At 42.0% G+C, this 13534-nt stretch overlaps 1 protein-coding gene across 1 annotated transcript in view; it reads right to left on the bottom strand.

Annotated features, from left to right (window-relative positions):
* The window catches only part of Efcab11 (EF-hand calcium binding domain 11), a 166853-nt gene extending 154248 nt beyond the window's left edge, over positions 1-12605 (bottom strand). Inside the window, exons 1-3 of the mRNA XM_048449426.3 lie at positions 12416-12605; positions 11865-11960; positions 7882-7927 (exon numbers count right to left, since the gene is read on the bottom strand). Of these exons, the coding sequence (XP_048305383.3) occupies positions 7882-7927; positions 11865-11960; positions 12416-12490 (217 nt within the window). The 5' untranslated portion in view covers positions 12491-12605. The remainder of the gene's footprint in view (positions 1-7881; positions 7928-11864; positions 11961-12415) is intronic.
* Positions 12606-13534: the final 929 nt, after the last annotated feature.

Here is a 13534-nt window from a genome sequence, read left to right as displayed (position 1 = left end):
TGCAGGCAAAATACCCACACACATAAAATAAAATAAATCTTTAAAATGTATCTTACCATATAATATAGTATAATAAAGTATAATTAACGATTAAAAATTTCATGGCACTGTGCTTCCTGCAATATAAAAATGGTATTGGAAGGCTAGGGCTATAGCTCACTCTCAGGTCAGCAACTGACGAGGGTGTACGAGGCCATGGATTCAACCCCTAGTATCACTAACAGTAAAGAAGGGTTTAGACTTGGTCAGTGGAAAGGTCAATGTGTGAAGAGACAAGAATGGCGATGAGCTTTCAGTAGTCCTGATGGAGACATCAGGAATGGTGTCTGTGGAACTGATACTTACACAAGATTTGCAGCAACAAGACCTGCAATTGCAAACAAATCCAAGAGCCTGAGTAAGACTATTGAGAATTACTCATTAGCTACTACAAATGTGTACAGAAAAGATTCACTTGCTTTTCTTCACATTTTCTAAAATTTCAAATGTAAAATTTCACAATGTGCGAAAGTAGAGAGGAAAAATACAGCACATGCCCAGAAAAATATGACTATGATTTAATAAATGTTTGGAAGAAAGCAGGCATAGACTGTAAATCCTACTGCTTAATAGTCTTTTTTTGCTATTTTGTAGACTTCACCACCGAAACCATCCAGGCCTACCTAGACCTTTCTTTACAGGGAGGGTTTTCACTCAGAATTCAGTTTCTTTAACAGAGGCAGAGCTGCTCCCGTTATCTCCTTCTGGGCTTTCTAGCAGGTCGTCTTTCAGGAAATCTAGTGTTTTCATCTAAGCTGCTAAGCTGTTGATACAAAGTTGTATATCCTAAGTATCCTTTAAATAACTATGGGATCTACCACTGTCATTCATGGTAATTTGGGTGCCCCACCTATGTGCTTCACAGTTTTATTGATTCACTAATAGCATAAATAAGTTAGTTCTTAATTCCTTTGTCTTTCTCTTCGTAGTCTCACTGATTTCCACTTTAATCTTTGTCATTTCTTCCTTCCATTTATTTGTGGCCTCATCTGCATTATACATATAAATACAGGCACATATAGCCAGACCAGCTGTTCCTTTTGTAGTTAAATGTCAAAGGTAAGGTCACCAATTTAAGGCTGGTTTTCTTTTTCATGAGACAGAAATTTAGTACTACTTTCGAAGTACTATTTTCAATGCATCTCATAAAGATGTGAGACGTTTCCTTAAAGTAGAAATATTTTCTAACTCTTCTTTTTGATTTTATTTGACTTATGAGTTACTTATAAGCATGCTGCTTAGTTTCCAAATAGCTGTAACTTTTCCTGAACAGGCCCTGTTATTGATTATAATTCAACCACAAAGAGTAAATATACTGTAAAATGTAATCTACTGTATGAATGTGCTGTGAAGACTTGTGAGGAACTTGCCTGGCAGTTCCTGAGGGGAGAACTCTCCAGATGACAGCGGGGTCAAGCTGGTGGTTGATGGTGTTGCAGGTCTTCTTTAGCCTCACTGACTGGAGTCTACTTGCTCTATTATCCACAGGAATGTAGAAACGCCAACCACATTGAAGACTTACTGTTTCTCTCCTCCGTTTCATCTGTCTTTCCTTTCGTCTACTCAGAATTTTGAATGGTGATGTAAATGTCCAACACTGTTTAGTGTTCTTGATGGACTGACTCCTGCAACTCTCAAACGCCCATGTTTGTCCTGTGTCATTCCTTCTCAAGTCTACTTGAGAAGTCTACTTTACCTTAGCTAGTTTTCTCCCCATCTATGTTACTACTATAGGTTTTAATCCTCTTAACTGTGCCTCTATAATTAAAGTAGACGCTTAAAAATAAACCATAAAGTGAGGAGAACTCTCTATTCACTGATGTTATCAATATTACCAAAATGTTGCAGAGACATTCCTGATTATAGAGCTCTAACACCAAAAACTAGTTCTGTAGCAAAAGGGAGAGAAGCTATTAAGTACATTACTAGATCAACTGGTAAAATAGAACAGAGGTGGTAAATCAGATAACAAGCAATGTACTGGGGGAGAAAGACACAGTATAAGGGAACAGATGATAAGGCAAATGGGAAGCTATTAGCAAGAAATGAATTCGGATAAAGGACATAAAGCTGTGTTCTTACTACTTTTGTTTTGTGGCTTTTGTACGTTTTAAATTATTTCCCAAAAAAAGGCACGGTTTTGAAAAATCAACCCATCATAATCTGGATCCCAGCTCCTCAAACAAAACAGTGTTTGCCTACTCACTAGTTGGCTCGAGCTGCCTCCCCAAATCCTTTCTCCTTTATCAGACCATTTTGTTAAGCACAGAAAGAGGTTCTTCCATCTTAAGGGGAGGGGGGGAGAGCTAGGCAGTGATGATGCACACTTTTAACCCCAGCACTCAGGAGGCAGAGGCAGGTGGATCTCTGTGAGTTCAAGGCCAGTCTGGTCTACTAGAGCTAGTTCCAGGACAGGTCCAAAGCTACAGAGAAACCCTGTCTCAAAAAATAACAACAAACAAAACAAACCAAACATCCCCTGACCCGAGGCCACTCCAGACTTGCTGAGACGCACATCTGCGCACACCGTAAATTTGTCGCTTCACTCTTACACTTGTATCTCCATGCTGCTTTAGCAGGCTGGTGACTTCATCACACGCTCTAATCCACTTGCCAGAGTCACACATACTTCCAGGCTGCCAGCTCCAGTGGCTACTCCTCACTCTGCTACCTGGCCCGTGAGCAGCATTTAGTAATGCTGGCCACTCTCTGCTTCCTCTGGCTTTTCAACCAACATTTATGGTTTTCCTTCTGTCATTCCCAAGTCTCCTTTACGCTTTCCATACCCTTTACCCGACTCTATTAATTATAGTTCCTAAGTTATCCACTTATCTCTGTCCACATAGTTTCATCCCATCCAAGATTTTTTAAAAAAATCATCTACACGCTAATATTCCCAATTTTATTTCCTCACCCCAGAACTCCCGAGTTCCATACGCACTTAATTGAGCTGACATATGGATTGAGACTTCTGAAATTTAACATCCTAAAAAAAAAGAACTCTCGTTCTCCCTAGCCTCAGTCATTCCCATTCCTCCTGTTCCAGCAATACTCTGTCCTCCAGCTGCTCAGCTCAGAAAACAGCATCAGCGCCAGACACAGTGGGTCAGCGGACGCCTGTGTTCCCATAACGCAGAAGGCTGAGACAGGAGATCAAAACTAGGTAGCCAGTGTCGGCTACAGAACAAGAGCTGGTCTGGATTGTTAACTCAGAGTCACCACAGAAACTCGCCTTGTCTGTGATGGAGCATCTCAGTTGGCTGAACTGAGGCGGAAGGCCCACCCTAATGTGAGGTAATATCCCTTTGCTTCGGCTTGAGATAAATAAAGGAGAGAGGAAGTTGAGTGTAAATATTTGTTGATATTTCTGGCTGTGGAGGAAATGTGACCAGCCACCTCAAACTCCCTTCACCACGACTTTCTGCTATGAAGGGCTGTACCCTGGAACTACCGACCAAGACATACCCGTGCCTCCATAACTTGAGTTTGTCAGGCATTTTAGCACAATAACAGGACAAGTAACTGTCTCAACACACACACACACACACACACACACACACACACTAAAACAGAAGTATCGATGGGTATTAAAAGTGACATTTTTGTCTTCATACTTTGAATAGCTTAAAATTTTCTACTAGAAACTCATCATGCTTGTAAATTAACTAAATCAAAATGAAAAGAACTTCTTGATAAGACAGTTGATGTCTTAGTTTCATTTATGTTGTCACGATAAGACACCCCCTGACAGTAAGCAATCTGGGGGAGACGAGGTTTATTATAGCTCAGAATTCCAGGCCACAGTTCATCACTTTGGGAAAGCTGCAGCGACAGACTTGCTCATTCACTGTCTAGACCAGACAGAGGGGGCTGGAGAGATGGCTCAGAGGTTAAGAGCACTGGCTGCTCTTCCAAGGTCCTGAGTTCAATTCCCAGCAACCACATAGTGGCTCACAGCCATCTGTAATGAGATCTAGCGCCCTCTTCTGGTGTGCAGGCGTACATTCAGGCAGAACACAGTACAAATAATAAATAAATCTTTAAAAAAGAAAAAAAAACAGAAAGAAATGAATGCATTCCTGCTTGGTGCTCAGCTAGCTCGCTCTCCTCACACAGTTCAGAGAACAATGGTGCTGTCCATGTTCAGCATGCATCTTCCCTTCTCCATTAACCCAATTAAGAAAGATGCCTCAGAGGCATGCCCAGTATCAGAGAACATAAGAAGTATACTCAACAGTTGCCCTGGCAGGCATGAGTAAATCGGGCAGCCAGGAATAAACACTTAGTCACAGAGGTAAATCCAACCAGCCAGGCCTTCAGAACCCCAGTTACACAGAATTCCACATGGAAAGTGTGAGTCCCCAAACACCAGAAATGAGGGGTGTGGGGCTCAGAGCAGAAAATTCTGGAAGGAACAATGACTTAAACCACGTGAACAACTGGAATTAGCAGCCCTCACCACATCAGCAGAGATTACCACGAGAAAACATTCAAGCGAGGAGGAGAAAGAAACCACATCCACCCAAGTTGGAAGACATACTAGCTGAGGTTAAAGCACCTCCTGCATTTTCTCTCTTTTACTTCTAGCTTTATTGGTATTTTTCTACTTCACCTACTCTAGTTTCCTTTCTGTTGCTATGATCAAAAAAAAAATAAGCTGACAGACAGAATGTTAAGGGAAAAGGGGCTTATTTAGCTTGCAAATCCAGGTCATGATCCATCACTCTGGGAAAAGGCAAGAACTTGAAGCAGCAGGCACAGTCAAGAACAGAGAGAACAAAAGCCTGGGTTCCCTGTGCTCAGCTCACTCTCCACTTCCACCTCAGTACAGACAAGACAATGCTCCCTAGACATGCCCACATGCTAATCTGATTTAAGCAGTCTCTCAGTGAGAGTCTCTTCCCAGGAGGTTCTAGGCAGTGTCAGGTTGATAATTAAAACCATCACACTTGTTCTGTTTTGGCTTACACCTTGTCTGAACATAACCTCCATGGCTCACCATACAGCTTTCCTGAACACCCCTTCTCTGTCTGTACCTAGTCTACAGTTCCTTTGCTATTCCTCACGCTTCTACTCACACACTAACATTCTTCCAGCTCTAGTCCATGCGTTAACACGTTCCCTCTCCTCATGCTTTATTCTCTCATTCCCCTTTCCAACTCTCATTTTACCACTTAATTACTAATACTTTAGCTTTAAAAAAATTAAGCACTGTTAACAGTTAACCTATTTCCCAAACAGTTCCCCAGCGCAGCTGTTGCTGAACCACATTAACACGGAGTCCCGTCAAATCGTTATATCTGTTCCTGCTTGCTTACATCCATACCTGAAGAAACTAACGTCTTAGTGCACACAGTGCTGCCTGGGATTCTTCACTCCCACTTTACATCGAAGGGGTGACTTTTTAAATTGACTGTTGCTGTATCTCTACACTGGGCCTTTCCATCTCCATCAGCTGTAGCTGCTTCCGAAGACAGTATTCTACTCTTGGAACACCACACAGATTGTGTCTGGTGCCCTGAACACTTAGTGGTCTTAACTACTGAGCTGGACCTCCAGTCCAGTGGAGATACTGAAATGGGTCTACACTAAATGTGCCACTGTCATTGCCGGTACACCCATTTTCACTATGTTGATTCTGCCAACCCATGAGTATGTGAGATATTTCTGCCTTTTAGTTCCATCTTCAGTTTCTTCAGGGTTTTAAAATTTGTACTGCAGAGATATTTTGTGTCCTTGGTCAGATTTACCCCTGGATTTTTGGTTGGGCCTTTTCGTTTTGTTTTGTTTGGGCTTGGTTTTGAAGCTAGTATGAATGAGATTGCTTTCTTGATTTCTTTCTGAACATTCATTATTTATATATAGAAAAGCTACTGATTCTTGTCTTTTGATTTTATATCCTACTGAATATTGTCACTTTTAAGGGTTTTCTGATGGATTCTGTAGGGCCTCTTATCATCTACAAATTAGCATAAGTGGATTTCTTTCTTACTTGTATCCCTTCCAGTTCTCTGTCTTGTGTTAGTCCTCAAGATTTAAAGGACCATGCTGAATAAGAGTAGAGGTATATCCCTAAAGGACTCTATGGTAACATCCCTACACATGATGGCTACTCTTGGTTGTCAACTTGACTACATCTGGAGTTAACTAAAATAAAAAAAAAAAATGAAGGGCACACCTGTGAGGGATTTCTGCTTATTTGGAAGTAGGAAGATCTACTTCTAATCCAGATCTTAAGGAGGATACACATGCCTTTAATCTGGTATTGAGGCAGGAAGACATGTCCTTAATCCGGGCCACACCTTCTGCTGGAAATCTATATAAGAACATGGAAGAAGGAAGCTTTTACTCTTTGCCTGCTTGCCCTCCCTTGCTAGCAAGTCCATTCCTTCACTGGCATTAGCGCCTACTTCTTCAGGATTCCAGTATCTACTGAAAACCAGCTGAGACATCCTGCCCTGTGGACTGAGCAACTTCTAGATTCTTAGACTTAGCCCTTGTTGGATTAGCTTCCTTAAAATATGATAAACAAATGTCTCAATGCAGGACTTGATGCTCAACTTCTACAATACAGTTTTATTCTGCTATGAAAAGGATAAAATTACGCTGTTTGCTGGAAAATGGGCGCAACTGGAGACCATCCATTACATGAAATAAGTAAGACATAGGAAGACTGATTTTCTCTTATTCAGAGGACCTAGAATTCTTTATAGATACACAAACTCCCAACACACACAGAGAGAGCAAGAGAGCGAGAGAAAGAGAGAGAGAGAGAGAGAGAGAGAGAGAGAGAGGAAGAAGGAGGAGGAGGAGGGGAGGGAGGGAGAGAAGGAGAGACAGAGAGAGACAGACAGAGAGAGGACAAGTCCACACTTGCATACAGCATAAAGGCAAAAAGAACACCGAGAAAAGGAAGGAGATTAAGGTGAGGTTGTCAGAAGCAGAGCTGCAGGAAAGGACTGGAAAGACAGTAAATATGGTCGAAAGACAGCAAATATGGTTGAAACCCAGCATGATGTATGATGAATCTACACCGATAACAAAAAGGAAGACATAAAAAAGCACAATAGTAGCAAGGATAGAGGGAAAGAGGACGCCTTTGTCACTGCTGGTGAGAATGCAAACTGGTGCAGCCACCATAGAAAGAAGTATAAATTTCTTAAAACCCAAAACCAGAATTACCCTATGACTGGGCTATATAACTCCTGGGTCCTCCCAGAGATGCATACACATCCACATTTACTGCTGCACTATTCATACTTAAGAAATGGAACCAGCCTAGAAGTCCATCATAAGATAAATTCATAAAGAAGATTTAACACACAATGGAATTTTATTTAGTTGAAGAGAAAAATGAAATCATGGCATTTGCAGGAATGAATGGAACTGCATGCTAAGTGAAATATGCCAAACTCAGAACAACAAATATTCTCAAATATGGGAATTGGGCTTTTGATGTGAGGGTGGGGGCTACACACAGGGCATGGAATTGGAAAGGGGACAATGAGAAGGAATGAAGAAATCTCAAGCACAGAGGAGAGGAAGAAAAGAGAAAGCTAAAGAACACATGTTACATAAAAGCAGATAGGGCTGCGAGGTGCGGAGCGGACCACAAAGAGGGGACAGGAGAGACGAGGAGGAAAAAGTATGCATGGAAATACACACTAGAATGAAACCCATTAACCTGTGCATTAAATTAAAAAATTTTCTTAAAATCTAAAGCTTTTCTTTTGAATAATAAGAAGCAAAGACGTTTAAATACAGTGTACAATCTGTCTTAATTACATTGTTCTTAATTTTAGTTCTGTGAATGTCTACTAAAAATATTAACTTTCACATTACCAGAAGTGTTGGAATTTACTGAAGACATCAGAGAGTCCGCTTCTATCTAGAAGAGAGGAAAGATTGAGAGGATGTGAAATTTTATCAGATGTTTCAAAATACTAGTTCTGAGTTCCCAGGGTATGGGAAGGCACGTATTTTATGTAAAACCAATTCTACTGAACCTAGTAGACAATAACCTCACTCGACATTATGATCGTCATTTTTCTTGTTCATTAACATCCACAAGAGATAATAATCTACCATAATGCCCCCCCAAACTTCACTCCATTGGCCAATAGCTTAAATATATGAAATCAATTTGGCTGTCTTATATAGATTACAACCTAAAATATAATCTTTCTGTTTTATTTTTTTTTAAAAAAAGCAATTGTTACAATAGTTTTATCCTTCCATTTTCCGGAGACTAAAAGTACCCCAAGTCAGGTGTGGTTGTTTCCAGCACTTCTGAGACCGTGGCAGGAAGGGAGAGACTGAAGCCTGCATGAGCTACACAGTAAAACCCTACCAATAAAAGAAGGTAATATAATAAAACAATAATACATGATCAGTGCAGAAACAAGAAGAGCATACATTACAAAGAAGACATTTTAAAATTCAGTGGATACCACAGTCAACAGTTTGGTCTATCTACCCTTTTGCTTGTTTTTGCCTAAGCAATACAAACCATTTGAGAACACACTATATGTGAAGTTCTGGGGCCTGCTTTAAGTAAATGTTAACACAGAAGCATTTCCCTCCCATTGGTGACAGGGGCTTTATTTGTAAACACTAAGGAAACCGAGCCATGATGGTAACTGACATTTTTTTTTTTCTGGTGCCTGTCTTGAATCTTCCATAATCTGAGTCCCCACATTTCCCTGGCTTCCTTGTGTCCCTTCCCGGTGGTTCCCACTCCATCTTTGTCATGAATTCCCTGCCTATCTTTAAATGCAGGCGTCCCCAAAGCTCTTTCCTTGGAATGGTGCCATTCACACCCTGCAGAAACTTCCTCTAGAATGCCATTCAGTCTTACAATTTGAGCTGTCCCTTATAAACATATAGCCCCAAACCTATCTATGGCCCCATCTCTCTACTCAAATGAGGTTCCCATATGTAAGAGGTAAAACCTCAAAACCCCAGAGTATCTAACAATCAAATGTACAGGGAACACCTCAACCCACCTGACTCCTGTGAACCCACTTCCGTCTGAATTCACTCCTGCTTGGCAGTGCCACTACTCTCACTGCCAGCATGTTCTCTCTGAGCAAACACAAGGGCATAGAGTATCTCGCCACCACAAACGGCTCCTGGATGCTTCGCAGAACATTAGCCGAGCTTCTCTAGTCTAAACGACACCTATTATCGCTGCCACCGACCTTAGCCTCCTTCCTATTTATAAAATATCTATCTGGATGTCTATCTGCTTTCTAAGCTCTATACAAAAATGCTTCAAAGCAGAAACTGTGTCTATTCATCTTTATATTCCCAGCAACTACTAGGTACAGCTCTGATTAAATAGACTTAATAAACTCATTCTGCAAACATCAATGTATAAATGATTTACTATAGAAGTCCTTTATGAAATGCTATTGTAGTGTGATGTCTGTCTAAAATAACAATTCACAGTTAATTCTTCAAAAATCACATTCTCTATGTTAGGGATTTTTATATGTCTCATTTAATTTGCTGAGTTAAAATAAGTATTTTATTTAATCAAACATGGCATTAAGAATTCAACTCTAGCACTTAATCTCATATAAAATTTAAAATACAAGAAGGTATACATTGGGGTCTGGAAGGATGGCTCAGTGGTTAAGAGCACTGGCTGCTCTTCCAGAGGACCCAGGTTCAATTCCCAGTACCCACATGGCAGCTCAACTGTCTGTAATTCCAGTTCCAGGGGATCTGACACCCTCATACAGACATACATGTAAGTAAAATACCAATGTATATAAAACAAAAATAACTGAATGTTTCCTTTCTGAAAAAAGTTTATTGTATACATGGCTGGCAGGTGTTTAGGTGCTTTGCTATGATCTTGCTTGATTGTTGACTGACCTGTAACCAGTTATATATGTCATTTTCCTAAAAATAAAATGTGAGGGCCAGTAAGGTGTCTCAGGAAGCACTTTCTATTATGCCTAGTAACCTGAGCTACCCCAGGGACTCACACAGTCGAAGGAAAGAACACACTCCCATAAACTGTTCTCTGACCTCCACAAACTACCCAATATACACCCATCTACACAAATAATCTGTTTTTAACTTACATTATTTTTTTAACTCAATCCAGTATGCAAAGTAAAAGCTGTCAAATTTTGTCAAGTGTATGTACATGACCACACTGCTGTACCTGTCATTTAATCCTTCACCCAGTCAACAGCTAAAACAGACTCACGGGGCATAAAAAGCAAAAGGAAATAAGCTATCTTTCCAGGTGAGCCCGGGCTAACTACAATGCTTTAAAACATTCAGCCTTTTCAGGCCATCTGATGCCTTGGGGCTCCGGTGTGAAATGATTGCAGGTTAGCAGGGCTGCTGCAATTTCAGAGCCAGTCCAGGCTCGCACTCTGAACTCTTAACTGGCCTCTCAGGAGCTGAGCATCTCTGACCTTCGGAATCCTGCAAGCTGTCTGCAAAACTTACGTGTGTGTGTGGCGGGGAGGTCAGAATATATGAGCTGTGGTGCACTCAAGCGCACGGAAGGGTACAGAAATGGGATATCACCGAGTCCCTGGCTACACTGACTGGAGGAGCAGGGGAGCCCTAGCTGTCAGTTCTGGGAAAGCGGAGGGCATTCTAGGCGGACGAGTGCTGCTTCTGCTTGATGTTTGGAGTTTACTCTTTTGAATCTGGACAGTGTCTTAACTCTGCTTAGTTCCAGTTCAGCAGCTTAACAAAAATGGATCCCTCTCTAGACTGCTTATAACAGGCAAGCAGAACAGCACAAAGACAGGGTAAGCAGGAAACTCTACTGAAATAGAAGGTTCATTGGGGGTTTAGCTGTGGTCTAATTACCGGGGAAGCGTGCAGTGCTTATGGGAAAGTAACAGCCACAGTGTTTCAAATGCAGCCTCCACTGTGGAAGAAGCAGTATAGAAAGAAGCGAAGGAACCAGAGATGCAATACCGATTTCTGGGCAAGACATGGCTTCTGTACTCTTGAATTGATAACACCTGCGATACCTGTACATGATTGGTTCTGTTAACACTCTGCAAGGGAAGGGGGTAAGGCTCATGAGAATATAATATATATATATATAGCCACAAAGACATAACCTGTGTGTGTGTTTAGACATAAAAGGATGCTCAAGTCAAGAATGCAACAATGCTTGCGGGAACTAAAATTAATTCAAGCAACAACCAAAGGAAAATGGACTAAAGAGAATACTATACACCTATTTTTTTAAGTTCTTAATGGTGTGTGCTTTGGAGTTGTTGCTAATGTGACACGTTAAATGAATGTTAAAATAAGAGTATGCATCTAATATTTTCAGAAGACTCTGACTACAAATGTATGTAGAACAATACAGAAGAAACTGGCTACTTCATGGTAAGTGGGGCCCTAGTATAGTGGAAAGAGAAGGAATTTTGTGCACTGTATGAATGTATTACTTTTATCAATTAAAGAAAGACGCCCAGAAATTCTATTATACATATCAGCTAGTAAGCGAATTCTGCCTATTACAACGCCACCTCACCACCCAGCATACTCTCTCTAACACCCTATATTTCTTAGAAATTTTAGGGGATGTTTTGTTGGCTTCACTGGTATAAATATTTAATTCGTGCCTGAGTTAGACCTTTGTGGGGGAGGGTGACATTTTAGGAATGGCTTAAAAATCAGCTTATAAATTTGCTCTATAGATACCAGAAAGAAGTACTGGTCTATTTTCTTATGACACGTTTCTATAGCATTATCTACTCTATCCAAAGATGGGAGCAAAAGAGGCAAGAAGACGAGAGAGCAGCAGCAGAAGGGAGGAGAAACTAAGTTCTAACCTTGGAGGGTTTGTATCCAAACAGCATTACAATCGCAATCTTAAAGTCCTCTCGGCTTAGGTGGCCTTTGTTGTCTTCATCACATGCTTTAAACACCTAAGGAATATTAGACATCTACAATTAGCCAGAAGCCAGAAACACAAACATGTAGAACCCCATCTGGTTGTGGGGCTTTTAAAATGCGGTTTCATTACCCCAGTTTTAATTCTCAAGCAATAGAAACGCTGAGTTAAGATCATCTCTCTGGCCTCCACCCGCAAAGTTTAAGCGTCTGGATCTCTAGACTGACAAATCAACTCATCTAAATCACTGAAATAAACCACACAAAAGTTCAGTCCTGGGATTCGGAAGATGACGCAAAGGGGAAGAGAGATGCTAATGCAGGTAGGGGTGTGGTGGGCAGGTAAATCAGAGTCCTGCAGCTGTAACTTGGTTTTAAACACAGTTCTTTTCAAGGCCGATTAGAACCTCGCTAAGGGAGGCCCAGGAGTAAGGACAGAAGTGGCCCTGGTCAAGCTGAATCCGAGCTCGGGGCGCGTTCCTGCACCTACTTCCACCCATTTCCTGCGTTCCGAGGCGCTGGTTTCGCATGCCCGCGGCCTGGCGCCTGCCTCTGACGGGAACATCGCCACTAACACGGATGCGGACACCGACACAGACACCGCCCAGGCAACCCGGCACCTCAACTTCTCCCGAGGGAAAGCTAACTTCACACCGCGGCCACGCCCACCTCCGCTGAGCCTCAACTTCGCCGCGCAACTCCAACGCCTCCTCCCATTGGCCAGCCTCCGAGCCACTGGCGTTGATTTCGTAGTATCATTGGTCAAAGGGGCAAGTTTAACAACGGGGAGGGGCTCCAAGGCACGCCCCCAGGCTCTTAGTCCCGCCCCTTCTCGGCTTTCTTGACTCCTTGAACGCCGCTGAGGGACGTCAGGTGAATATAGATTCTTTTTTTTGACGTGTTTTGATTGCTTTCAGGCTTTCTACCAAACTTGCGATAGACTTTGTAGAAGACAAAAGAAGAATGTGAAGAAAGCATACACATATAAAAATTAACTCCAGGTTTCATTTTTTAACCAAGCCACTGCACGACGTTCTTAGGGCAGCTACTATGTTTATTTTCGCCCTCTTGGTAACCCCAGCACTTAATACTGTCTAGGACAATTAAACGAAATGACCCGTTAGAGTGTTTACACAGAATTAGTCAACCCCGTGGGAAGCAACGAGACTGACTCAAGGAATAAAACAAGAATCCCACAGCAGACATCTTTATACACGACGAGGAATAATGCACTGGACCGGCGGTTCAAAGACAGGCTTATACTAGACGTATCTACCCTTGCGGCAGATCGGTGAGATTGACGGGCACGCCCGTTTCAAAGGAGAGTCATTCGAGGTTCTGTATTTTATGGGAACTCGTTTAACTTTCCATCCTGCAGTAGATGTTAAAATCTGCAGCAGCTGCCTTTTACTTCGGCCCACACATCTTCGAAAGCAGGCGGCTGTCTCAGCCCAGGGAGCCTGAGGCTGCCTGAGAGCAGTCCCAGAGAGCGGGGTGTAGTTTGCTAATTAACTAGGCGAGAAGCTAGCGGGCAGCTTTCTGTTTTAATGAGCCAACAGGAAACCAGCGTTGAGAGAGTTGAGGGGAGGGACACTAGGTTTACCGAGGC

Source organism: Myodes glareolus, chromosome 11, assembly GCF_982192425.1.
Source record: "Myodes glareolus chromosome 11, mMyoGla1.1, whole genome shotgun sequence".
Taxonomy (NCBI): domain Eukaryota; kingdom Metazoa; phylum Chordata; class Mammalia; order Rodentia; family Cricetidae; genus Myodes; species Myodes glareolus.
Note: the sequence above shows the minus strand (reverse complement) of the source record. Positions and strands in the feature narration are given on the sequence as shown.